Here is a 26,174-nt window from a genome sequence, read left to right on the forward strand (position 1 = left end):
GCATTATTCCAGGCCAGAGATGCCCCCAGATGGGCACACCGAATTCCTCAGGAGCTAGGGCTTAGCTCTGTTTGAGTTGAAGCACATGTTCTACAGACACATCTATTTCTCTGCTCTCGGAGTTTATTTCCCCTTTCTCAGGGAAAGTTCTTTTGGGAAAACTTCAGCCTTGTCTTGGCTGAACCAGGAACAGAATTTATCCTCGCAGGAAAAGCACCATTTGCTTTCAGACAAATCTGGCCTCTGTCACTTACCTGCTGTGTGACTTTGGGCAAGTCACTTATCCTCTCTGAGCTTCAGCTTCCTCATTTGTAAAATGGAAACAATTGTGATTTCAACCTTTGAGGGCAACTGGGAAATTTAAAAATGGAAAATAATTTCTGTAAAGACTTTTTAAAGAAAAACTATTTTATTTATTTATTTTTGGATCTGTTGAGTCTTCGTTGCTGTGCGCGGGCTTCTCATTGCGGTGGCTTCTCTTGTGGCAGAGCACAGGCTCTAGGCGCATGGACTTCAGTAGTTGCAGCACGCAGTCTCAGTAGTTGTGGCTTGCAGGCTCTAGAGCGCAGGCTCAGTAGTTGTAGTCCACAGGCTTAGTTGCTCCGCGGCATGTGGGATCTTCCCAGACCAGGGCTCAAACCTGTGTCCCCTGTGTCGGCAGGCTGATTCTTAATCACTGCGCCACCGGGGAAGTCCTGTAAAGACTTTTTGTAAAGACTGTGTATAGCATTCAGACAATAAAAGCCCTGTCTTCACTTGCCCCCTTCTGTGGCAAGATTCTAGAGGAAGGGTCTGAACTGGAGGCTTGCTCAGCACCCCCTTGTTCCGTTCTCCCTGGCCTCCCAGGCTGCCCTGCACTGTACAGTTTCTTCAAGTCCAGGGCTCTGGCAGGAACCAGAGAGGGAAAGACTCTGTCCAAGATCACACAGCAAGTCAGTAGCAATGCAGGGGCTGAACCCAGGACTCCTGACTTCCCACTCCAAGGCTCCAGAGTCGGATTCCCCTGGTTCAAGTCCTGGCTCAGACATTAATTGCTGTGTGGCCTTGAGTGAGTGACAGCCTCTCTGAGCCTCAGTTTCCTCATCTGCAAAATGGGGTCATAACAGCACCAGCCTTAAAGGACTATTGCAGGAACTAAATGAAAGGAGAAGCTATGAGGGGCAGCGCAGGGACCTAGTGTGTGGGTGAGTCCTTGGGGAAACAGGGAAGATGAGCATAAGGGGCGGCTTTGGTTAGCGGGTCTCTCCTTCTGCCCACTCCCTCTCCCCTCCACGCCCAACTTAGCCACCTTGTCCGGAAGGAGCACCCTCTCACCCAGCACCTACCCAGTGCTTTCCCCATTCCATCCCATGTCATTCTCACTGAAGCTCTCGGAGGAGGGATTCTTGTAATCCCCATTTTCCATAAGAGGAAGGAGAGAGGGGAGATCTCAAAGCAGCGCTCTTGGCACTTGTGGGGCCTACTTCGTCTGCCCCTCCAGCCCCAGCTCCTGCCCGAAGGTCAGCTCCCCACCTTCTCCCTGGGAGCCCCTCTGGGTAGGTGGGGCTGTGGACTGGGAGCTAGAGGGGATGAATGTCTATTGCTGCTGTTACTCCATCCCCTTCTCCTCCTCCTCTGCTGCCTGGCCCATTTGGGAGAAGGGAAGGAGGGGGGCTGCCCTCAACCCTAACCCTGGAAAATCAGTGCCTCTTTCCCCTTCCCCACTGCCCGCTTTGCATGAGACCTGGGAGCCACGCTCACTCAGTCTTGGGTCTGGAGGCCCGGCTGGCCAGAGCAGGGCCCAGCTCAGCTGCATCTCCCTGGTAACCACTGTGGGCTGCCTCTGCCCCTCCCCCACCTCCTTCCCTCCCCTCCACCCGCCATGACCTCCCAGCACAGGCTGTCACCGCCAAGCACAATACCAGGCCTGGGAAAACTGTGCAGTGGGCAGGCTGTGCCGCCCTGCTTCCTGCAGAAAGGGAGGCCGAGCTCCTCTCCCTGCCCCCGGCCACCCTCACCCAGTTAGGGAAGCAGGCACCCAGGGCTGTGATGCAGGGCCCATCATCTCCTGCTTTCCTGGCTGTGTCATCTTGGGTAGCTTTGTTGCCTGTCTTCCTTTTTCGTAACAGCTTTATTAGATATCATTCCCACACCATATAATTCATCCGCTTAAGACGGACAAGTCAATGGCTTTTAGTATATTTACAGAGTTGTGCAACATCACTGCAGTCAATTTTAGGACATTTTCATCACCCCCAAAAGAAACCCTGTACCCATTAGCAGTCACTACTCGTTCTCCTTCCCCCTCCCCAAAGCCTGGAACCACTAATCTACTTCCTGTCTCTATGGGTCTGCTTAATCTGGACGTTTCACATGCATGGAATCATGTAATCCATGGTCTTTTGTGACTGGCTTCTCCCACATAGCATCATGATTTCAAGGTTCACGGTTTCAAGGTTCAGCTGTAATGTAACATGTATCAGTACTTCATTTCTTCTTATGGCTGAATAATACTCTACTTTATGGTTAACCACATCTTGTTTATCCATTTATCTGTTGTTGGACCCTTGGGTGGTTTCCACTTTGGGGCTGTTATGAGTAACGCTGCCATGGACATTCATGTGCAAATTTTTCTGTGACTGCTTCAGTTTTCTTCTCTCTAAAATGGGGACATGGGAATTCCCTGGCAGTCCAGTGGTTAGGACTCCACGCTTTCAGTGCCGAGGGACCGGGTTCGATCCCTGGTTGGGGAACTAAGATCCCACAAGCCGCGGGGCGGCGCAGCCAATAAATATATAAATAACTAAATAAAATAGGGATAAAAATGCTAAACCTGGCCCATCCCTGCCTCCTCAAGTGGGCTCAGAGAGAAAAACTGCACGTCAGCGTGAGGGGCTGTGAGGGGCAATTCTCACCCCACCCCTGGCAGTTCTTTTGGCTGGAAGGGATGTGTTGGGCGCTTGCTGGGGAGGAGGGAGGCTGCATCTCCACCCCCAGGGATGGCACAGTCAGCTCATCACCTTGACCCAGAAAAGTCCCACTTGCTATGTGATCTTGAACAGTGGCCAGGAGACCTGCTCCAATGACGGGGGTTGAATGGGGTGACTCCTTGGCTCTTCTAGTCCATGCAGGGCTCTGCAGTCCTAAGGAGTCCTGAACTCTTCCCTGGGGGGCAGGGCAGGGTGGAGATGGAGGCCAGAAAGAGAATTAGTTCAGGGATTCACCTCTGGCCCCAAGGCCTTTGGGTGAAGTGGGGGGGAGTGAAGGAATGGGGGTGAGGAGGTGGGGAACTCGTCACCCTCACTCTTATATGACCATGGACAATGGGCACTTCTTTGTATCCCCCACCTTAGCCAAGCCTCACCATAGCCTGTGAGGGAGTGAGGCGGGGCTTATCAGCTCCATTATACAGATGAGGAAGCTGAGGCCAGTGGAAGTGTTACCCAAGTCCACGGCTAACACGCAGCGGAGCTGGAGCTCTCCTGGTCCAGGTGTCCTGCCTGGCCCCACTGTGGCAGGCTGCCCGCCCCAGGCTCAGTCAACAGCTAGCGTCTCTTTGAGCCCAAGACTTTCCAGCCCCTGGGGAGGGGGAGGGGGGGTGAGTGCATGGGTGGGGGAACTACATTCTCTTCCTCTGCAGAGAAAAATATAGGATGAATTTTTTTAAGGTCATCCAGGCACTGAGCTGTTGACAGGGGAATTTCTATTGATTAGCACTGATAGTAGCAATTTATTGGGTACCTACAAGATGCCAGATGCCGTCACACACACTAAATCATTGAATCCTCAGCAACCAGGGGAATTCCCTGGTAGTCCAGTGATTAGGACACGGGTTTTCACTGCCGTGGACCTGGGTTCAATCCCTGGTCCGGGAACTAAGATCCCACAAGCTGTGTGGTGTGACCAAAACCCAAAAACCTCAGCAGCCTTGCGTGGTAAGCATTCTCAACCTCATTTTAGAGAGGGGGAACCTGGGGCTAAGGAAGAATCTCCAACATTCCTAAGAGCTCACCATGCCCCGGCCCTGTTCTAAGCATGCAGAAAGTCATTTAATCCTCACAGCAACCTCTCTGTGAAATAAGAACCAACATTATCCCCATTTTACAGAGCAGGAAACCAAGTCAAAGATTATGAGTGTTGACCAAGGCTGCACAGCTGGTAGGTAGAAGAGCCAGGATTCAAACCCAGACCTTTTGGGTCCACATTCACCCACATTCCCACCTGCCATGCTGGAACTGTTGGGTGGCTTGCTTGAGGTCACCAAGTTACAGGTGACAAAGCTGAGATTCAGACCCAGGTCTGTGGATTTGAAACTGCTAGTAGTTGTGCCACACTGTGTCCCGGATCATTGGCCACTTTACCCATCCCACCTCTTAGGGCCCCAAGTTAAAGAATTGAACTTCAAGACTTTTGGTTAGTCTCAGTCAGCTTGGATCACCATTAACAAAACACCCCTGACTGGGGGCTTAAACAAGACATTTACTTCTTACAGCTCTGGAGACTAGAAGCCCGAGATCAGTGTGCTAGCATGGTCTGGCTCTGTCTGGGGAGAGCTCTTGTCCTAACTTGTAGACCACCCCCTTCTGGCTGTGTCCTCATAAGGCAGGGAGAAAGGAGGCAAGCTCTGGGTGGAGGGGTGTCTGTCCTTCTAAGGACACTAATCCCATCATGGGGGCCCCACCCTCCTGACCTCATCTAAACCTAGTTACCTCCCAAATGCCCCAACTCCAAATACTATCACATTGGAGGGGTTAGGATTTCAACATGTGAATTTTAGGGGAACACAATTCAGCCCACAGCAAGGTTGTATGACCATTTTGTCTTTCTGGGGAGGACACTGAGTCAGGCAGGGGTTGTGAGTGGCCTGAACTCACTCTGTCAGGAGTAGCAGGCAGGCCCAGCCCTCCAGACTTGTGTCCAGAAGCTGCCCACCCTGGACCACACTCACCTGTACCTCTCTCTCCCCCTTCCAGACGGAGCCTGTGGCTGGTGAGTCCGCCGAGCAGGGCCAGGCCGGGCCCTGCCCACAAGGACGCCCAAGCCCTTCACCGGCCCCTGCGCCTGGGAGCCCACCAGGCTCTCCCACTGGCTCCACCATGACTTCGGAGCCCACGCCACCCCCGGTCGTGCCCCCGCTCCACTCCCCCAAGTCCCCTGTCTGGCCCACCTTCCCATTCCACCGGGAGGGCAGCAGGGTCTGGGAGCGAGGCTGTGTCTCATCTCGGGACCTGCCCAGTCCCCTGCCCACCAAACGGACCAGGACGTATTCAGCGTGAGTACCTGCCCCTCACCCAGGCTCTGGTGGTCCTTCCCCAGGACAGGGCTCTGGTCGGGGCTGCCCAGCTCCCAGCCTCCTCCATCCCCTGTTGTCCTCACCCGAGGACAGGGGAGCTGTGTAAGGACCTTCCAGTAACTGCTAGCATTCATTCATTCCACAAAGCTGTACTGAGCTCCCGACCAGGGGATCCGGTGATGAATAAGGCAAAGTCTCAGCCTGCAAGGTGCTTACAATCCAGAGGGAATTTGTCCACCATTCACTACACCTGGCCGGGTTGGGCATCAGGGAAGATGTCCTAGCTGGGTTTGGAAGATTTATCAGGTGAAGAAGGAAGCTGGGTGCTCCCGGTGGATGAAACAGCCTGGGCAAATGCAGAGGCATGGGGTGGACCTTTGGAGAGAGGCGGGCAGGCTGGACAGAGACCAGCCCTGGGTCTTTGGGGGTGGGTCACGGGGTGGAGTCAAATTGGGGAAGGGTTTTGTGGGAGCCACAGGGAGGCTGACTTGGTTTGGTCAAAGGAGGGGTTTTTGATGGCAAGCGCTGACTGTCCCATGTCCAACCCAAGACCAGGCACAGAGCAGATGCTTAATAAATGATGAATGAATGGATGAATGACAAATAAGTGAACAGGATGGATACTGCTGCTTCAGGAGATAGTGAGCTCCTCGTTCTGGGAGTTATTCAAGCCTAGGTTGTACATTCTTCACTTCGAAATCTTACAACAGGAATCCATGTAACCTCAGGAGGGGAGGGTCTTGTACAGGGAGAGGGGCACTGGCTGGGAGTCAGGAGACCCACTTGCTGTGCACCCTCGGAGAGCCAGTTTCCCTCTCTGGGCCTCAGTCTCCTTATTGTCCAATGGGATGATGAGAGAACTGAACTAATCTCTATGGGTGGTTTCTGCCCTGGGGAGGGTTCTCCACAGCGCTAGCGCTGAGGCAGGCCCTGCAGACAGGCCCCGGGAGAGCTGTGGGGGTCCAGGGAGGGGGTCCCCAGCCCACAGTTCCAATACCCCTACCCTATCTTCAGGACAGCCCGTGCCTCGGCTGGCCCCGTGTTCAAGGGTGTCTGTAAGCAGTTCTCACGCTCACAGGGCCACGGCTTCATCACCCCGGAGAACGGGTCAGAGGACATCTTCGTGCATGTGTCTGAGTGAGTCTCTCCCCCTTCCCCGTTGTTGGCTGGGCCCCTGCTGCAGTATCCTAGCAGTGCCTCCAGAATGCTCCCTAGGCCTCTCCCCTCACTGGCTGAAGTCTGTGTTCCTGGCACATTTCTCCTCTCATAGGGCCTCCAGGGGCATGGGTGGAGGAGGGCTGGGGCCAGATGGAGATGGGGCACTCAGACCCCAGAAGCCCTGGGAACCACTGCCTGAGTCCTGGGATCCTGTTCCCGCATCACGGGGACGGAGAGGGCTGGGTCCTTCAGCCTGGAGGGAAGCTAGGAGGTGGGAGGTGGTCTAGGCCTGGCCCCCAGCCCTAATGCCAGGTGTGACCTGTGGAGTCACTGAGCCCTAAGCCTTGGGAACCTCCCTGAGCCCTTTTGCGTCTCACTTTGTAGCATAGCGAGGGGCTGTTTATGATTCCCATTTTACAGATTAGAGAACTGAGGCTCCGAGAAGGGAGGCTGGCTCAGGCTCCCTGGCCTAACTAGGCCCAGGGCTAGGCTGCCCTCAGGCCAGACCACAGGGGGCATCCAGGGAGGGGGCCTGCTCCTGGGCTGACACCCCCTCCCCCCCACCAGCATCGAGGGGGAGTACGTGCCAGTGGAAGGCGACGAGGTGACCTACAAGATGTGCCCTATCCCGCCCAAGAACCAGAAGTTCCAAGCCGTGGAGGTGGTGCTCACCCAGCTGGCTCCACACACTCCGCACGAGACGTGGTCCGGCCAGGTCGTGGGCTCCTAGGCTGCTGGCCCCTGTGCCAGCCGCCAGGCGTGGGGGGAGCCACACAGGGTAGATGGGCAGCAGCCAGCTCCACGCCCCACGGCACTGGCTGAGCCAGTCCCCCGGGCGGCCTCGGCGTGCACGTGTGTCTGTCTGTGCTTGTGGGCGTGAGTGTGTGCCTCCACCTACCCCGTGACTGTCGTGCGAGCTGGAGCGAGGGCAAGGCCACCAGACCTGCCTTCCCTGCTTTCCACTCTCTCTCCTTCCTCCCCTCCCTGCCACACATGCACAGGACCCTCTTGCCCTCCTAACACCCATGTGCGTGTCCACTGAGCCTCTGAGGGCCTGCGTCAGGCCTGGGCTGGGAGTCGGGGCAGCAGTGGGCCCTGCCCCCCCGCCCCGTACAAGCTTGCTCCCCTTGCCTCTGCTCCAGGCCTGGCCCCGGGGGCCAGACTCTGCTTGTGCTACTCACACACAGCCCCCTCCCCCCAGGCTGGGGTCTCCCACTGTGACCTGGACCCCTCCTCTCAGAAGCCAGGCCACTGAGTGCTTTGGGGGAGCCTCCCGGCCTCTTGCCGGGGAAGAGGGTGAAACCCGGGGCAGAAAGGCCACCCCCTCGCGCCCCCCATGGCCAAGGCCCAGCCTTCCCTCCTTCCTGCTCGCTCTCAGCACACTTGAGGCAGGAAAGAGGGGCCTGGGGGCAGAAGGCGGTTCTGGGGGCTCCGGTTTTGCTGGCCAGCGCCTCCTCCTCAGCCTGGCAGTGGCTTTGGCAACCCCAAACTGAGGCTGTGTCCACTTCCCTGGGCCTCGCTGAGCCTTGCTGCCTTGACTCCCCCCCGGGGAGGCAAAGGTCTGCAGAGGGGTGGGAGCACAGCTACCTCCGCTTGGAGGCAGCCATCCCCTTTGCCCTGACTCACAAACCCCACTGATGCTCTGCCCGTGCCCAGCCATCATGGCCACTGAGGACCCAGCGACGGACGAACACACATGCCCTCAGGCGAGCCAGCCACAAGGACAGCTCTCAGCCTGGGAGACCACCAGCCCTGCAGCCCCCCTTGCTGGACCCTCTTCCCAAAGCCATGGGATAGTGGCTCCCACTGGCCACCAACAGGCCAGTGGCTGAGGTGTGGCCTGTCTTGTCCATCCCTTAAGGTGTGGGGTATCCCTCTTCCTTTTGGGCCAGGATGTGTTTGCGTGCATTCACTCCTGGGCAGGGGGTTGGCCTGGCCTGGGAGGTCAGGAAGGAGGGGGTCTACCTCCAACCCCCCACCTTCCCACCACACTCCCCTCCAGAGACCACATCACCTGATGGGGGAAGAAATGGGGTTCAAGGGAGGACCTGCCAGGGAGTGATCCTTACGAAACCCAGTCTGAGTGAAACAGATGCCAAGGATGTGGGGGTCAGTGACTGTCTAGGAGGATCCCCAGCCCTGTAGGCGCCCCAAGGCCCCAGGGGAGACACCAGCTGAGGTATGTGTATCTCACCCCTGTCCCCAGCACAGAGGCTGGAAGACCAGAGCTGCTAAGGTGCACTGGCCAGCCCCCTAAAACTCAGAATGGCCCAGCCTGACCCTGACGCTGAGCTGGGGCTACTCTAGCAAGGCCTGAGGCCTTTCCCCTGAGGAACAAGGCTCCCTGGATTCCTTGGCGGAAGGTTAACTCTTGGGAACCCCCAAGACACCCTCCCCACACACACACCAGGAGTAGGCCCCCGCTTTAGGCACCAACCAGGAAGCAGGCTGTGGTAACGTCAGCCCTGGGGCCGCCCCACAGCGTCCAGTCCGACCTCCTGAGACCCCCAGCCACCTGGACTCCCCCATCCTTCCTCACACTGGCAATAAACCCTCAACTGTGACTCAGCCTGACCCACAGCTGCCTTTCTGTCTGGGTCCCAGGGGAAGGGGCTGGGGGAGGACACCTCAAACAGCCCTTGTTTGGGGCTTCAATGGCCCACCCTCCTCGACTGCATCAGATTCCCTGTGTGACCTGGGGCAAGTCCCTGCCATCTGTGCCTGTTTTCGCATCTGCAAAGGCAGGGCTGTAACAGCCTCTGTGACTGGGGCCAAATAGCCATTCAGACTCCACACCGCGTTCCACAAAGTTTAGTATCTGTGAGATCAAGTTCTCACAAGTATGCACCTTCCCCACTGCTCTGCGCCCCATCTAGGGCAGGGAAGCAGTGCGGGCTCTATCTTGTACCGACACTCGCACACGCTTCCCGCGTAGACAGAAACCTGTTCTGTCCAGAAGTATGAGCAGCAGCTGCAGCCGGGGCCCTCGGGCTGGAGGACGGGAGCCAGGCCCACCAAGAGCTGACCAGCTGGGGGCGGCTGTCCACACAGACCCTGGGCCCACTTAGGCAGGTAACATGAGGCAGGTGTCCTGGGCCAGAGGAGGGGCCCTGGCGCCCCCGAACACCAGGGCCAGGGGCTCTCTTAGGGCCGGGCAGAGCTTTCTGGAAGTCCCAAGGGGCAGGTGTGGGCCCTGGTCACGCCTCGTGGGCTGTCTCTGGGAAAAAGATCTCACGGCATCGCTGCACCGTGTCCTGCGGGGACACCACACTGTGGCCAACAGTCCGGGGGTCTGTGTAGATCTCAAAGTCGTTCCCACCCTGCACACAGAGGAAGGGCAGTGAAGGCATATGTACGCATGTGGTGCCTGGAGGAGGTTCCCAGGTTTGGAGCCCAACACCCACTCTGCCATGGGATCCCCTCCCCACACCGGCTCCTACACAGCTGCCCCTCCTCCTGCTGCCTTAGAACCGCCAGGAGGCCCACCTCCTTCATCAGATCTGCCCTGACTTGCTGTGTGACATGGGGCAAGTGTCCAGCCAGCTCTGGGCCCCAGCCTTCCAATCTGTGTGATGGGGCTGGTGAGCACTGGCTGTTCTCTGGGAGTTTCCCAGGAGGTCTCTTCTGTCACCCCATGTCCTGGCCCCGATCTGGAGGTGACTTGGGGTGGGGGGACCTGGGCTGAGCCTGAGCCACACTTACGGGGCTGGTCTCATTCCCAAAGAAGTGGATGGTGTCGAAGCAGTCCTGGTCCAGGCTGTCCAGGCAGTAGCGCTTGTCCCAGCCCTCAGGGAAGACGTCAAAACTGATCATGCCTCCTGTGGGGGTGGGAGTGAGGGTGGCAGATGAGGCTGGCAGAGGGGCGGCTCACGGGGACCTCGGGCAAGGCCCTTCGTGCATTCACTCATTCATTCAACAACCCTAGAGTGCCTACTGAGCACCGGGCACAGGGCATGGACAGACTCAGGATCCTCACAGGAGTTACGATCCAGCTGGGAGAAACGGGTGGTAAGTGACCAGACCACCTTTCAGATCGTGCAAGTCAATGAAGGGGGCAGGGTGCAGGGGAGGGAAGCTCCCCAGACGGTGTGATCAGGGGAGAGCTGTCCAAGAAGGTGACATTGAGCTGAGACCTGAGCCAGAGTGGCAGTTGCCAGGGAATGATACAATCCCCAAGGCAGGAAAGAGCGTGGAGTGTCCCAGTGACACAGAAAGCTGGGAAAGGGCAGCAGCACAGGCATGCGGGCCCTGGGGTGCAGGGAGGGGGCCTGGGTTTCATGAGGAGTGAGAAGGAGCCTCTGAAGGGCTCTAAGCAGGGGTATGACAGGGTCTGTTTTTCCGTAAGGATCCCTCTGGCCACTGTAGGGGATGGACTGTAGCGGGAGGTGGTGGTGGGAGACGCTTTGGTTTTTGACCTGAGCAACTGGGTGGGAGGTGTGGGTTGCCTGGGTTTAGGTGGGGAAGCCTCGGGGGCTGGAGTTCCTGCCTGTTTTGGCTCAGCTTGCCCTTGCTGTGCTCGGAGGGCTGGGAGGGGTTTCTAAAGATGCTGGGGGGTGCAGCCTGGCCTTGGGAGTGAGGCCCCGGGGTGGGCTCATGTACCAGACCTTTCAGGCCCTCCAAGGGGTTGACGTACCTCGGGAGAACCTCAGTCCTTTGCCGGCAAACTCTGTTTTCAGGGCTTCCACAAACTTCTCCCGGATCTTCTCCTTCTGCGGAAGGGGAGAGAGCAGACTGAGGTTCAGAGGGCTGCTGTGGGCCAGGCCCTGGGCTGGGTACACAGTGCATGTGAGCTCACTGAGTCTTCCAGGTGGATGTCATGCCCCACCCCCCACTTTACAGATGAGGAAACTGAGGCTCAGAGGGGGCTATGCCTTGTTCAAGGTCACCCAGCCTCAGTGGCAGAGCCAGGGCCTGAATCCCAAAGGCCTGTAACTGAACTCAGCGCCAGATCCTGCCAGTGGGGTACGGGTGGGGTATCCTGAAGGAGGCCTTGGAGCAGAGGCTCGAGGAGGAAGCCTGAAGGGATGGGACAGTCTGAGTCCCAAGTCACAGTGTCCACCTCAGGGCAGAACTCAGCCCTGTCAGCTCTGCCCAGTCCGCAGGGCTGAAGGAGAGTAAAGCATTTATATTAGATCTGCACTGGTGAAGGGTACACAGGAGATCAGAAGGTTCATCTCCCTCTCCAATATCAGAAGAGGGCAAAACAAGACCCAAAAGACAAGAGAAGACCCTGGGGGCTGCGGGAAGAGTCAGCGTGTCCTGTCTCATTACAGCTCATGAGATGGGAACTGTGATTATCCCCACTTTACGGATGAGAAAACAGAGGCACATAGTAGTGAAGCCACTTTTCCAGGTAACTGGGCAAGTAGGAGGTGGAACTGGGATTAGAAACCCAGGTGGCCTGAGAAAGGGCCACCTCTCAATATGTGCGTGGGAGGAGGTTCTCGGCCAATGGTCAACCTTAACCACTCTACAAGAAAAGTCTCCACGTCTGCGGGCATTGCCTACCTGAAGCCTTGGGGCACAGGGTGAGAATGGGGATGAGCTAGGACATCATTGCAAGTCCCACCCAGCCTCAGGGAAACATCAGAGGGCAGCAGGCGGAGGCCCAAGTTCAAATCTTTGGGCTGCAACTAAGTGACCTTGGGCAAGCCAGTTCCTCTCTCTGAGCCTCAGTTTCCTCATTCATAACATGGGTATAATATCATCTATTTCATTCATTCAAAAAGTATTTCTCAAGCACTTCTGTCAGGCATGTGCTGGGCCCGGTGGATCCAGCAGTGAACAGCCACAGAAACCCCAGCCCTTAAGGAGCTTACAGCTTCAGCTGGGGAGACAGACAATAACCAAGATTTAAAAATAGGTGATACAGTGGATTAGAGGGTGATGGCTGTTTGGGAAGAAATAAAATAGAGGAGAAGATCAGCAGGTACAAGGGGTTGCAATGTTTCGTGTAATGCTCGGGGAAGGTGACACTGAGAAGGTGACACTCGAGCGGATGTGAAGGAGGTGAGAAGGCACAGCCCTGAAGTAGGAAACTGTCTGCTATCTCTAGAATCAGCAAGGAGGACATGGCCGGAGCAGAGAGAGCAGGGGAGAGCAGAAGCGCAGGTCAGCGGGAAGGACAGAGACGGGCGGGCGTGAAGAGGCTTGGTGGACTGGCTCCATCCCTGAAAGGGAGCGGGTACATGGTGGGGATGATGAGCAAAATGCAAGTCAAGCTTCAGCGAGGGTAGCACATCCAAAGGCGACAGGGACCTTGGTGTGTTCCAAGAACAGAGGCACAGGGAGAAGGCTGAAGAGGGAGCCGTGAGCCAGGCAGACCCCTCGGGGCTCAGGACACCACGGGAGGCAGCTGGGACATGGTCCTGTTGGAAAGCTGACCCATGGAAGGACTGTAAGCAGGGAGTGGATGGGGGCAGACAGATGTGCTTCAAAAGCTTCTCAATGGCACTGCTGGAGAACTGACTGGCAGGGCTTTAGGGCAGGGGGTGGAGGCACACACAGAAGCGAAAGGATCTGAGGCCAACTCTGGAGGCTGAAACCCTAGACATTACTTCTGGACTTGATGGGGGTGGGCAGGTGGAAATGATGCCCTAGGTGTTGCTCAGGTAAGTAGGTGGCTGGTGGTGCTGGTCACCAAGGGAGGGAAGCCAGCAGTACTGGAAAGATGCAGAAGTGCCTACAACCATGGCGCATGGTAGGTATCCAAAAGGGCACTGGTTGAATCAGAACACCCACCCACCCCCAATCCTTTTCAATGGTGAGAAAATAAAGGCTCAGAGAGGCTGAGTGACTGAGGTCCTATAGCCTAAGGTTGCACAGTTGGTGGCACCTTGTCCAGTTCGGAGAACTCGATTCGCTCCTCCAGGGTGCAGCTCCGGCCAATGGGCGAGATGTTCAGCATGCCGTTCCGGAACTCGATGAAGGTTCCACTGGTGGGGAGGGGGCAGGTGGGAGGGCGGAGAGCCAGAGAGAAGGAGAAGGGCCCTGAATTCAAATCCAGCCCCACCTGGACATCAGGGGGGACAAGAAGCCACCCACAGGCAAGTCAGGGCCCATCTGAGAGACCTGCCCCTTTCCTCGCTCAGGCCCAGGAGGGGCAGGACACAGGCTGGGTGGGACCTCACCGCTTCTTGGGCAGTCTGAGCAGGGCCATGTAGCGGAGGCAGAAGTTGATCAAGTCCTGCAGGAGTTCCTCCCCCAGGTGGTTCTGGATTGTCTGGGCAAGGGACACAGGGCTCTGAGTGTGGTGGGCACAGCACTGTTCCCCCCGGCCCAGGACAGAAGCCACCAAGGGAATGTTCCACTGTGGAAAGGGGTCCTAAGGCCCCAGGGAAGGGGGGCACTGACCTGCTTGGAGAGCAGTCGTCCATGCTTATACTGCACCGTCCCGTTCTCAGCAAACACATAATCAAACTTCTCAATGACTTCAGGGCCATGTAGAGGCCAGGGGGGAAAGAAGGAGTGTGAGACCGGGTACCCAGAGCCAAGCAGAGAGATGAAACCCACACCGCTTGGTCTGGCATCCAAAGCACACTTGTTCTATCCAGAAGCTGCTTTTCCAGCCTCCTCGCCTCCTGCAGCTTGGTTTTTCCCGAACAAGCACACAAGCCAGTGAGCTTCGCTCTGGGCCTTGGCTCATGCAGCTCCTTCTGCCTGGGGTGCCCTCCCCCTTCACTTCTTCTCCAAGATCCAGCTCCCTCCTCTGGAAGCCCTCCAGGACTTCCCGGCAGAGGACATCGTTTCCGCTCTGTGCTCTCACAGCCCCTCTGTATGGGGACTTCCCTTTCATTTTACAACTTCCATCACTGTGCTATCAAGCCTGGCTGCAAGGGGAGTTTACGGCTCTGACTGCCACAAGAAGTGGCTGGAGCACAGCCAGGAGGCTGCTGCAGGGTCAGGTGGGAGGTGACCACCTGGACTATGGTGGGGCGATGGAGATGGAGACACGGACACAGGGAGACATTTTGGACTTGCTGATGGAATAAACGAGGAGGAGGGGAAAAGGGAAAAGTCAAGGAAGTCTCTGGTTTGAGGAACTGGAGGCATTTGCCTCAACTAAGCTGAAACCGGGAACCCAGCTGAGAAAAGGGGCTCTGGGTCCACACAACTTCCTGGGTGACTTCAGAATCCTCCTCTGTTAAATGGGGTATTCATACCCACTCTAAAGCGTGGTTGTGAGGATTAAATGAAAAGAAGTTAACACAAGGTCATTTTCAACAAATGGTAGCCATTACTGATTAGGCCCATTTTATTTATTTATTTATTTTTGGCTGCGTTGGGTCTCGCAGGCTCTAGAGCGCAGGCTCAGTAGTTGTGGCACACGGGCTTAGGTGCTCCGCGGCATGTGGGATCTTCCTGGACCAGGGCTCGAACCTGTGTCCCCTGCTTTGGCAGGCGGATTCTTAACCACTGCGCCACCAGGGAAGCCCCATAGGCCCATTTTAAAGATGAGGAAATCAAGACTCAGCAGGGAGAACTGAGAACGTAAACTATGTAAGGTCAGGATTCTGTCTGCTTTGTTCCCTGCTGTTTCTCCAAAGCCCAGCACAGTGCCGGGCACATAGTAGGTGCTCACCAAATGTTTGTTGAATCACTGAAGGAAACACCTGGCTGTTCACTCTGCTTCCTTTGCTCCACAGAAGCAGGACTGGGTCTTTGAAGGCACATTCCTCCAGGGATCTCATGAACTCCCCACTTCCTCCACCCCCACCCCAAATGTGGAACTGGCTCTAGTTGCTCCTCTTACCTTCATCCCCCTCTCCCAGCTGCTCAGCAATCTTAGAGTAGTCAGAGCCGCCCACCACACCGATCTGCACCCTTCTTCGCAGCTTCTCTAGGAAGGCAGCCACCTCAGGGTCGATTTTCTGCAGGGGGGCAGGGAAGAACAGCATTCTGTCAGCACATCTGGGACCTCCACTTAGATGTTACTCAGTGCTCAGAATCCTGGGAGCCCATGTTCCACCCAGATCTGAGGCAGGTCAAGGTTTAGAACCCACATCTCCAAATTAGATGCACCTGGGTTCAAACTCTGGCTCAAGTCCCTCAATACCAGGATGACCTGAGCAAATGGCTTTGCCTTTCTTTGCCTTAGTTGTCCCATCTATAAAATGGGAATCATAATAACAACCATGTGGAGTAGCAACCACGTCACTGTTAAGGATTAAATGAGATAGTGCTTGGAAATGAATAAACAATTAACTAGTGACTAATCACTTGAAAAGATTCCCCACCAAGGAAATGTAAACTAATGAGTTATAATCCATGTTTTCAAACATTCAGCTATTCAAAGCTGACAATATCTAGGGTGGACATAGGGGAAACAGGCACTCTCATATGTTGCTGGTGAGAGTATAAATTGGAACAGTCACTTTGGAGGTTAATTTAGCAAAACCTATTAAAACTTTAAATGCAAATACCCTGTCACACAGAACTGCCCAGGTGTATATGGATGTTCATTGGGAGGGTTTATAACAGTGAAAAACTGCAAATAAGCTAGTCAGTCGGAGCATGGAACACACCTGCTCTGAAATTCTATACTGTGGCTACACAAAATAAAGCAGGGCTGTGCTTCCAACATGAGAGAGCCCCAAGACATGCTGTTAACTGTCAAAAGCAAGTTGCAGAAAGGCACACACGGTATGATGCCACTTACTAAAAACAAATCACACAAAAAACCTTAGAACTTTGGGGATGGGGCTGGGCCTGGGATCCTGACTAGTCAGAGGGGACTTTACCCTCCTCTGTTATGTTTCCATTCTTTACAAGAGAATGTCTTCGTAAATACGTGTACAATTAAAAATTAACTTTTAAAAAGTGCTAAGGACAGATCCAGGTGGGTGAACAGCAATGACACTCTGTCCTTGTTTAGGCTATTAGGTTAGGGGAGCTAAGGGTCAGAGGGAGGTGTAGGGGCTGTTCCTAGACTCTGCTATCCTCCCTCCACTGTCGTCTTCCTCCCAGCCCTGAGGACCCTGGGAGCTGCTGGAAGGCCAGGTGGCCTGACTGCTGCCTGTGCCCCCAGGGCCCTCACATAGGGGAGGGGAGGCCAAGACCTGGGTTCCTATCAGCCCCTGCCCTGCAACCTAGACCTGCTGGCTCCCTGCTCTAGGAGATCCCTCGGTAGGTCCTGGTGGACCCAGACTGGAGGGCAAGAAAGAGGCCTGCTTATCTATGCACCCAGCTGGTGAGGGTGGGTCTGGGGGTTCATCCTGAGATCCAAAGGGAGAAAAACAATGTGTGGAGCAGAGGTTGGAGCATCAACAACCCAGTGAGATGTTTTTAGAAGGAAAACTGCACTCCCACTCACCCTGTACCACAATATCCCCATGGGACCAGACTAGCCACCGCCCCCATCTCCAGGTGGAAGGAGCCCCAAAACAGCCTAAATGGTACAGAAGCCCGCCATCCTTCCCTCGGCGAGGAGGGGGATGGGGATGGAAGGGAGGGAAAGTAGGGGAGGGGTTTGAGAAACTAAACGCAGGCCCAGTCTTGCAAAGGTCAGGTGGGATGGCTCCGAGACCCCCTTGTCCCCCACCGATGGGGACCTAACGCTTGGGTGCGCTGAGCCTTGTATGGAACCCTAGGTTCAGACTCCAGCTTCGCGATACCGGTGCGTCCTAGGGCTGAAATGGGGTGGGAGCCACGGCTGGGGAGGCGGGGGCGCCCCGGAGCCAGGCCTGGTAGGGTGGGGAGGAGACTAGGCCCCTGCTCGCAGCTTCCTCCCTCCAGAATCCGACCCACCCCTCTCGCTCCCGAGCAGAACGTGGGCGCGGACGCTAGCGGGCTCTGACGTGGGGAACCGGGTTCCCATCACTCCCAGCAGAAGGCCCGGGGGTGTCAGGGGTCGGGTGTTGCCGCATCCCACACACGGTCCCGGGGGGTCTGGGGTCACGCCGCTGCAGGCCACACATTCGGCCTCCGGGTGTGCGCGTGACACTCCCGACGGGAGCTTCTGAACTTCGGGGCCCTACCTGGCGAGCCGGCGTGAGGGTGCCGTCCACGTCAAACAGGCAGAGGACGCGCTCCTTCCTGCGGGCGCCCTCAGCGGTGACCGCCATGGGTGCAGCTCCCGACGCCCAGCTGAGTCGAAGGAGGCGGCGGCTTTGGGAAGAGTCTAGACTGGGCGGGGCCTGGGAGGGGCGGGGCCAGCAGGCCAGTCTGACCTCGCCAAACGAAGAAGGGGCGTGGTCAGGGCTTGATCTCGGAGGCGGGGGTGGCACGGACGGGGCAGGGGCGGGGCCTGAGCTGACTCGGGAGGATAATTCTGAATGCACCAGACGGAGAAGGGGCGTGGCATAGGGAGGAGCAGACCCCAGCAGGTTCCGTCGGATTGTTCCAAATTAGACGGAGGCGGGGCGTGGGCCTGGGACCGGAAGCGAGGGATAGAACCCGGAAGGGAGGGGCGGGGCCAGAATTGGCCCTTGGCTGGATGAGTCCGATTGCTGCTGACCGAGAAGTGGTTGGACTGGGGCGGGGTCTCGAGCTCGCAGTGCCTAGTCCCCGGGGGGAGGGCGGGACTCAGCGTCCACAGCTGTCTCAGCGGCCATCAATCGCTCTAGGACTCAACGCCTCCCCGCTAATGCCTTTGACCTAGAAATCTTGAGCTTTAAGAAATCTCCTGATGGCCTTTTCTCAAGGCTCTGGACTTTGCCAAATGGCCTGACCCTACCCTTACTCCTCCCGCTGTCATTCTGTCCACCACATAAAGCGCAGCTAACGGTCTACTTCCTTTAAGAAACCTTCCTGGGACTTCCCTGGTGGTGCAGTGATTAAGAATACTCTTAAAAAAAAAAAAAAAAGAATACTCTAGCCAAAAAAAAAAAAAAAAAAAAGAATCCACCTGCCCATGCAGAGGATATGGGTTAGAGCCCTAGTCCAGGAAGACCCCACAAGCCACGGAGCAACTAAGCCGGTGCACCACAAATACTGAGCCCTTGCGCCACAACTACTGAAGCCCATGCGCCTAGAGCCCGTGCTCTGCAAGAAGAGAAGCCACCGCAATGAGAAGCCCGCGCACTGCAAGGAAGAGTAGCCCCGCTCGCCCCAACTAGAGAAAGCCCGCACACAGCAAGGAAGACCCAACGCAGCCAAAAATAAATAAATTCATTAAAAAAAGACGCCTTCCTGGACACCTCTCTATTCACAACTATTTAACCATCACGTTGACTTTGGAGTCAGTTCTAGGTGTCTTCCCAGCTTCACCAACTATGTGACTTTGGACAAGTCACTTCACCTCTCTGAGGCTTTGTGTCCCCATCTGTAAAATGTGAAGAACACCACCTACTTTGTAGGGTTGCTTTATGCATGAAAAGAAATAATAAATATAAAAAAGCCCACATAGCAGGCCCTCTCCAAAGAAGAATTTGTATAGATGTACTTGATTCTGTTACTAATTAAACGGCTATTTCATGTCAACAGCATTAAAAATGTGCAGACCCTTTGAGCCAACAATTCAACTTTTAAAAAAATTAATTAATTTGTCTGCGTTGGGTCTTCATTGCTGCGCGTGGGCTCTCTCTAGTTGTGGCAAGCAGGGGCTACTCTTCATTGCAGTGCGCGGGCTTCTCATTGTGGTGGCTTCTCTTGTTGTGGAGCATGGGCTCTAGGTGCGCAGGCTTCAGTAGTTGTGGCTCACGGGCTCGGTAGTTGTGCCCCACGGGCTCTGGAACGCAGGCTCAGTAGTCGTGGTGCACGGGCTTAGTTGCTCCACGGCATGTGGGATCTTCCCGGACCAGGGCTCGAACCCGTGTCCCCTACATTGGCAGGTGGATTCTTAACCACTGCGCCACCAGGGAAGTCCTCAACTTTCAGAAAATAAGAAAAGGAAAAAAATTGGAGATTGGTTAAATTAATTATGATCGATCCATCAGTAAGATGAATTGCTGTGAAGCCTTGAAAATCTGTGTTGTAGAATATTTAACATGGAAAAAGCATAATCCCATTTTTCTAATGGAAAAGTAGCAGACTGTCTCTGGATGCTGGTATTATGGCAAATTTCAAAGTCCTTTCCCCCCTTGGAAGTGCATTAGCCGCAGCTTCGTCTTTTCTAAGATTCTCTATTTCTTCCTCCAGAAGCCAGAGGCAAAGGCCCACCTCCACTCCCCCCTGTATTTGTGTGGGTTGCCCTTCAGCTTGCCAGTGTGCCTGGGTAGGCAGACGTTTTTGCTACATCCACCGTCTTTGCCCTGATGCCTGGGATCAACTCTGGCAGTTTTGGTCCTACACACACTCCACACATCTATGAGTTGCACTGATGTGCACAATACTTTTGATAGGCCTGTTTGTTTTTCTGTCTCGGTAGCTTCTGTACCCTGAGGAGATAACTGGAGGCCAAGTCAGGAGAACCACAGTGAGGTCCCTGATAACCAAAGGGACTTGCACAGGTCACCTTCCTTTGCTGGGCCTCAGTTTCTTTATCTATACAAATGGGGATGTAATCTCCACCTGTGGACAGTGACTGTTGCCTGCCATTCCAATAAACGAAGAGTGTTGACTGCCATTTCAGTTCTAGAAAGATCAAGCCGTCAGCCACTGCAGATGCCCCCACGCCTCACACCATGGTGGGCCCTGAGGGGAATTCAGGGATGGAGGAAAACAGGAAGCATTATGTACTTTGGAGACTGGCCCTAGATAATAAAGATGCATATGTAGGGAATGATTTCAATGAGCCCAGACTCTTTCATCTTCCCATATATAGAAAAGCACTAAAATAACTGAGATGTCTGTTTTTGTGATTAGCAATAATCTTTTGATGTTTTTTCCAACAAACAACTCCTATATATCCTGGCACCTCCCTTACCTCTTTGGAGCAGGTCCTCAGAGCTGTCTGAGAGGCTGTCTCCCCATCTATAGGCCTCAGTAAGTTCCCCAAATAAAACATAACTCGCAGTTTTTAGGTTGTGTGTGTGTGTTTTTCTTTAGTTGACATAGTAATAACTTATATTTATTGATCCCTTACTATGTGCCAGCCCCCATACTGGACACTTGATCACATACCTTCATTCACTCTGACAGCATCTCTAGGAGATGTTACCGTCTCCACTTGGTGCAGAAAATGGAAAGGGATGCACTGCACAGAGCACCTGAGTGAGGTACTTTCTGCAGGCACAAAATTTAAGAGGGAATCAGAAAGCTCAGTAACCAAAACAAATAGCATTTAAAAAAATTTATTGAAGTATAGTTGATTTACAACAAATAGCATTTTAATGTAATTTTTTAAAAATCAAAATTAGATGATGAACAAAATATCAAGAAAAAATTTTAAGGACAGGATGAATAACTGTGTCCAGTTGAGGAGCCATGCTGGAGAGGCAAAAGGAAAAATCTATCTTTCCTTCCAGACCCTGTGACAGAGTTTGGTTCAGTCGTTAAACGACTGTTGTGCCAGACACTGTGTTCTGGGTCCCAGGAACACTGTAGGGAACAAAACAAGAACCCTGCCCTCAAGAAGCTTTTGTTTTCTGTAGGATGCAGATAGCAAATGGAACCATCTCCATGGGAGGGAAGACTGAACTCTTTTTTCTGCACCTCCTGTTCCATCTAGATCTGGTTTCTATGACTCTGGGTGCTGGCAGGGCCCAAGACCCCTCCCAGGGTCCACCTCATCTAGAGCCTGTTGGTGGTGCTGGAACTGCCTAGATTAATCTCTGATATGTCACAGTCAATACCTGTTCCTTTGCTTAAGAATTCCTAGGGAACTGGGTAAATGCAGGTACCTGGGTCCCACCCCTGGTTCTGGGATCTGGAAGCTGTAGGGTGGGGCCCACAGGGCAGGGCAGGTTTTTTCCTCCTAGGGTTCGATCCACCTTTCCAAAGACAAACAAAGATAAGCTCCCTGACAGTAGCACGCCAGTGCCTTAGATCTGTAGTGAACTAGTTTCCTCACAAGTACCTTTCACAGTCTCACCCTGGATTTTCACCACAACCCATTTCACAGACGAGGTCTCTGAAACTCAGAGGGGGATGAGTGAACTGCCCTGAGGCACAGACTCAGGAAGATCAGGTGGGGTAGCCCTTATGGCCATCAGTATGTCCCTTTAAGAGGGAGGCTCATGCCTGGCAGCTGGTGCTCAGGGATGCCCCAGGGAGAGGTAGGGGCAGGACTGGGGAACTGGGACTGGGAGGTCTGGCCAGAAGGATGTTTCCGGAGCACCAAAGGAAGCCAGGCCTGAAAGCAGGGGGCCTGAGACCCCGGCCTGGCAGAATCCTGATCAGAAAGGAAGACTCTTGGCTCCTCTGGGCCAGACAGTGGCTGAGGTTTGGAGGTTAGTGACTTCTGTGTTTGCTTTGGGCAGTGTAGCTCTTCCCTGGCGCGTTTCACTTACTTTTGTTAAGAACCCTCTGAGGTGAGTACCCTTGCATTGTATAGTCAGTTTCCAGAGGTAGGTACTGACACCAGAGATGTGAAGTGGTTCTCTCAGAGTCACAGCAGAGCCAGGATTCTCATTCAGTTCTGTTCCCCCAAAGCCCACACTTTTCCCTGACCCTGGCTGTTGGTAGAAGGCCAAGTGTCCACATGTTGCTGAGTGAATGAATATAGGAGGTGTTGACCCTCTTTTTCCCTACCTGGAGTGTGGCCTTCTGAGGGTAGGCAGTCCCAGCCCCAGGGGCAGCCTCGGTATAGTGGGGGTAGAGTCAGACCGACAGTTCCTAGGGCTGCCCCTCCACAGCCAGGTGACCTTGGACAGATGCCTCCCACTCTGAGCCTGTTTCACATTAATAAATGGGGCCACTACTGCCAGCCTCTCTGAGCTGTCAGGAAGATGAGGGGTGCAGGGAAGGAGAAGTGCTTAAAGAGGCTCTGCAAAGAACAGGTCAGGGCTGGTTGCTGGTTTTAATTTCATCTCGGTTCAGGGGCAGTGGGAAGTTGGAGAGACTGTGGATGTGGGCTGGTTTTTTTCTCCATTTTTCAAAATGCCAGCAGTGCTTACATTGTTTTCACAATAAATAAGTCCATTGAACTTACGCTGAAGGGCGCATGCTCAAAGGTGGTGTTTGTGGAGGGGTGGAGGCTGTTGCTGGGTTGTCATAGGCCCCCTTGGGGCTCCCTTAGCCAAAGACAGTGGGGACAGGGATGGCACTGCCCCACCTGGGGCTGGGGGGCAGGGGCAGTAGCCCCCCCAAACTTGGTGTTAGTGACCTCTGCAGATCGGAACTCAGCCCCAGGACTGTGAGAACTTGGGCAAGTCACTCCTCACCTTTCAAACATCACTTGAGGGATGAGGCTGGTGGGGTGGGGTGCGGTGGCTGGGAGTCTCCCTGGAAGGGGGCTTTGAGGCTATCTGATCCAGAAACTGCCAGATGCAGAAACAGGCCCAGAGAAGGGATGGCTTTGATCAAGGTCTCTGAGGCAGAGGCTCCATCCAGGTTTGTCTGTGTCCAAGTTCAGAGTTTTTATGATCTGCCCTCCCCTGAAATGTCAGCCCTATCAGGACTGAACTGGTGGATTGATTCACTCAGAGAAGCCTGCTCTTTGCCGGGCACTCAGGTAATCAGAGCCAGGGCCTGCCCTTGGAGAGCCCCAGCTGGGGAGAGTGTGCTGGGAGGCACCTACTGGCGGGGAGAGGTCGACCCTGGGTTAGGGAGAGATCAGGAAGGTTCTGAGGAAACGCTGGTGCTGCTTTAGCGCTAAGGGGTTGCTCTGAGGACAGGTGAGGTAAACCAAGGCTGGAGGTGGAAACTGCCTGCCTGCCGTGATAGGCACCCACATATGTAGCAGGGAGTGCGGGTTGGAGAGGTCTGGGGACAAGTTTGAGGAGAGCCTTGATCCATGAGTACAGGGAGCTTGGCTGTTGCCCCGTGGACTCTAGGAGGCGTCACGGAGAAGTTGAGATGTGTGGGGAGCAGGGCACGCTCACGTGACTTGGGATACCCAAGACACGCCGAGTTTGGCAGTGGGCTGGGCCGCCTGGGTCCACAGCGCCACCTGGTGCCCATCTCCCTCACTGCAGCTTGACTTCGCTGGGCTCTCTAGCTGGGGAAAAGGTAGGACAGAGATCTCTACAGGGGACTCTGGGCTCCCAGGCAAACTTGTGGACCAGGACCAGTCCCGGAACCTCTGTCCCCTTCCAAAACATCCAGGCTTTATGGTCAAGAGCTCACATTCAGGGATGTGCCAGACCCCTACTAGATTCTTTGCCTGCCCTCTCAGGCCAGGGTCCCCATGAGAGCGTGAGGAGACATGGGTCTCATGGTCCAACCTGCCAGCCTGGGCAGGAATCCTCTTACACTATCATCCCACCCCAGAGCAGGGCCCGCCTCCAAGCACACATCTGTGATGAGCATCCTACTCCTATCTAAAGCTCCCTCAGGCTTTGGGGAACTTTGCTGGAATAACTTCTCCTTAGGACTTCCTCTGTCCATCCCGTCAGCCCCCCCACCCCCTCTTCCATGGTTCTCTTCCACCTTGCTGGGGCTGTACAGATCTCTACCACGTGTCAAGGGATCAAAGCCAGGTACAACAAGGCATGTCTAGCATGTGTGCCTTTGAATCCACAGATACGTCTGCAAGGATGTTCACAAAATGTTAACATATCTTAGGATGATGGAATTTTAGGTGACTGTTTTCTCTCATCTTTGTACTTTTACTGATTCCTTACATCTTCTAAATTTATATTATCTTTATACTCACATAACCCCAAAGTTTTCATTTTGGAAAAAACAAATTAAGAAATCTAAGTACATCCCAAACGAAGCTGGAATAGTGCAGTAAAAGTGAGTGGCTGACAGTGGCTCTGCAGTCCTGTAGCTCTTGACTCTTTGCATGTTTCACAAGGGCTGTTCCATTTTTCCTGGCACTCTAAGCTCCTGGGGGCAGGGACCAAACCAATTTCCAGAGCTTCTTCACAGCTCTGGGCACAGAGCAGATGCACAATACACCTCACTTCTTGCCTGACAACTGCGCTACCCTCCTCTCTGGTTTTCTGCCACCTGCCCACCCCATCTCCCCCCACCCCCAGTCTGTTTTCAACAGTGCAAATCAATCACATCATTCTTTGACCTACAAGGCCCTGCACTGTTTGGCCCACCGGCCCCTCCAGAAACTACCTCAACACCTCCCACCAACCCCTCTGCTCATGCACCAACTGCTCTGGCCCAGAGCAGTCCCTCCAACGTTCTTTCACTTGCTGCTCCCTCTGCCTGGAATGCTCTTCCCTCAAATCTGTGCTTTGTCATTTAGGTCTCAGATCAAACATCATCTCGTCACACAAGGCTTCCCCAGCCTCCTAAAACATCCCCCTGTCCCCCCTGACTCCCACCACACACTATGCTGCCACCTGGTTTTATTTCTTCCCTAGCGCAATTGCCACCTGAGATTGCTGAACTTGTCTACCCTATGTCTCCCCAAGTCTCCCCCAGCTTCCCCAGAATTTAACCCCTGCCCGGGCAGGGGCCTTATCAGTCCTGCTCACCACTGTACCCCAGCAAAGAGCCCAGTGCCGCTTGACACACGGTAGGCTCCCAGGGAAGTTTGTGGGGTTGAATGAACGAACCCCACAGTGACTTGTCATGAGTCACAAAGTCTAAGGGTAAAGTATCTGTTTTCTGCCATTCCCCCCACCCGATGCAAACAGTGCAAGTCTGCAGTACCTTATCTTGTAAACCGTCCTCAGCACAGAGAATTGGTCAGGGCCTCGGCACAGAGCTGGCTGGCAGGAGTCCTCAGTCAGTGGCTGTTGAATGGATTCCATCCTCGGCCTGACATTCATCGATCATTTAATCTGTGCCAGGCACTGGGCAAAATGCATTCCATTTACTCTCTTCAAAACCACCCTGTGAAGTAGGTACCAGTTTCCCCATTTTACAGATAAGGAGATAAACAGACTGGCCCATATGTGGCAGAGTTAGGACTTCAGCCCAGGCTCTGTGATCTCAGACCAGGTGCACATTTTTTTTTGGCTGTGCCACGTGGCTTGCGGGATCTCAGTTCCCCGACCAGGGATTGAACCCGGACCACGGCAGTGAAAACACCACATCCTAACCACTAGACAAACCACGGAACTCCCCCAGACCAGGTGCTCTTAAAGGACTCCTGCTTCTGAAAATGTCAGCTCTTGGGAAGCAAATATGTCAGCCAAAGCCACCCGCCCTCTGTGTCCTCTGGAAAGACAGAATCTCTTGTTTAATTTTTAAGCTAGCATGTTGGAAAGATACAGTGCTTCAATGATGAGGTCTCAGCTGGGTGGTGGTGAGAACACAGCCTGGATTCAAGAGCTCAGCCACTCGCCACATGGATAACTTAGTTTCTCTGCACCTGTTTCCCCATCTGTAAAACGGGACCACTGCTCACATCTCACGTCCATTGTGAGTGGAAGGTGCTCACTCAAAGTGGCCTGACTGAACCTGCAGACACCAGCAGCCAAGCTGATGAGCCTGGTCCTATCAGGGGATATTCAGAGAGCTGTCCACCCACCCCAACACTTGTTCAGTGAGGTGACAGTAACAAGGTGGGGAGAGATCCCTGGGGCCACAGTCCCAGCCTACAGCCAAACTGAAGCCAGAAGTGAACACTTCTTGGTGAGGTCAGAGGTCCTCTGAGATCTCAGAGGTTGGGGCCAGCAGCTCAGGCTTTTGAGTCTTACTCCACCCCCAGTCACGAGGTGACCTTGGGCAAGTCGAGTTCTCTCTGGGCCCTTTCCCCATCTTTATAATCCAATGGTGAAAGTCATACATTCTTCTCTGCTCTTGACACTTATTATCCACAAGGTATACAACCAAGCAAAGGCGGCATAGCCAGACT

The 26,174-nt window shown here is 54.5% G+C and overlaps 2 protein-coding genes across 2 annotated transcripts; one reads left to right on the top strand and one right to left on the bottom strand.

The window, feature by feature from the left end:
* Positions 1 to 5,075: 5,075 nt before the first annotated feature.
* Positions 5,076 to 7,439, top strand: CSDC2 (cold shock domain containing C2; the record flags this gene model as incomplete). Its single annotated transcript, XM_082850371.1, has 3 exons — positions 5,076 to 5,251; positions 6,287 to 6,409; positions 6,998 to 7,439. 3 exons carry the CDS (start codon positions 5,076 to 5,078, stop codon positions 7,158 to 7,160), a joined length of 462 nt encoding a protein of 153 aa, XP_082706497.1. The 3' UTR covers positions 7,161 to 7,439.
* A 1,792-nt stretch (positions 7,440 to 9,231) lies between these two features.
* Positions 9,232 to 17,503, bottom strand: PMM1 (phosphomannomutase 1). Its single transcript, XM_082850703.1, has 8 exons — positions 17,407 to 17,503; positions 15,183 to 15,300; positions 13,784 to 13,860; positions 13,561 to 13,652; positions 13,266 to 13,365; positions 11,064 to 11,139; positions 10,133 to 10,248; positions 9,232 to 9,750 (listed from the first exon to the last, which is right to left on the bottom strand). Exons 1-8 carry the CDS (start codon positions 17,491 to 17,493, stop codon positions 9,628 to 9,630), a joined length of 789 nt encoding a protein of 262 aa, XP_082706829.1. The 5' UTR covers positions 17,494 to 17,503; the 3' UTR covers positions 9,232 to 9,627.
* Between the last annotated feature and the right edge of the window lie 8,671 nt (positions 17,504 to 26,174).

This window comes from Leucopleurus acutus, assembly GCF_964270905.1.
Source record: "Leucopleurus acutus genome assembly, chromosome: 11".
Taxonomy (NCBI): domain Eukaryota; kingdom Metazoa; phylum Chordata; class Mammalia; order Artiodactyla; family Delphinidae; genus Leucopleurus; species Leucopleurus acutus.

Coding starts and splice junctions, on each gene's coding strand:
- PMM1 (XM_082850703.1), bottom strand. CDS start 17,493: ATGGCGGTCACCGCTGAGGGCGCCCGCAGGAAGGAGCGCGTCCTCTGC. Junction 13,366..13,560: donor CTCAGACTGCCCAAGAAGCG/GTGAGGTCCCAC, acceptor CCTCCCCACCAG/TGGAACCTTCATCGAGTTCC. Junction 9,751..10,132: donor TTGGGAATGAGACCAGCCCC/GTAAGTGTGGCT, acceptor CTCTGTGTGCAG/GGTGGGAACGACTTTGAGAT.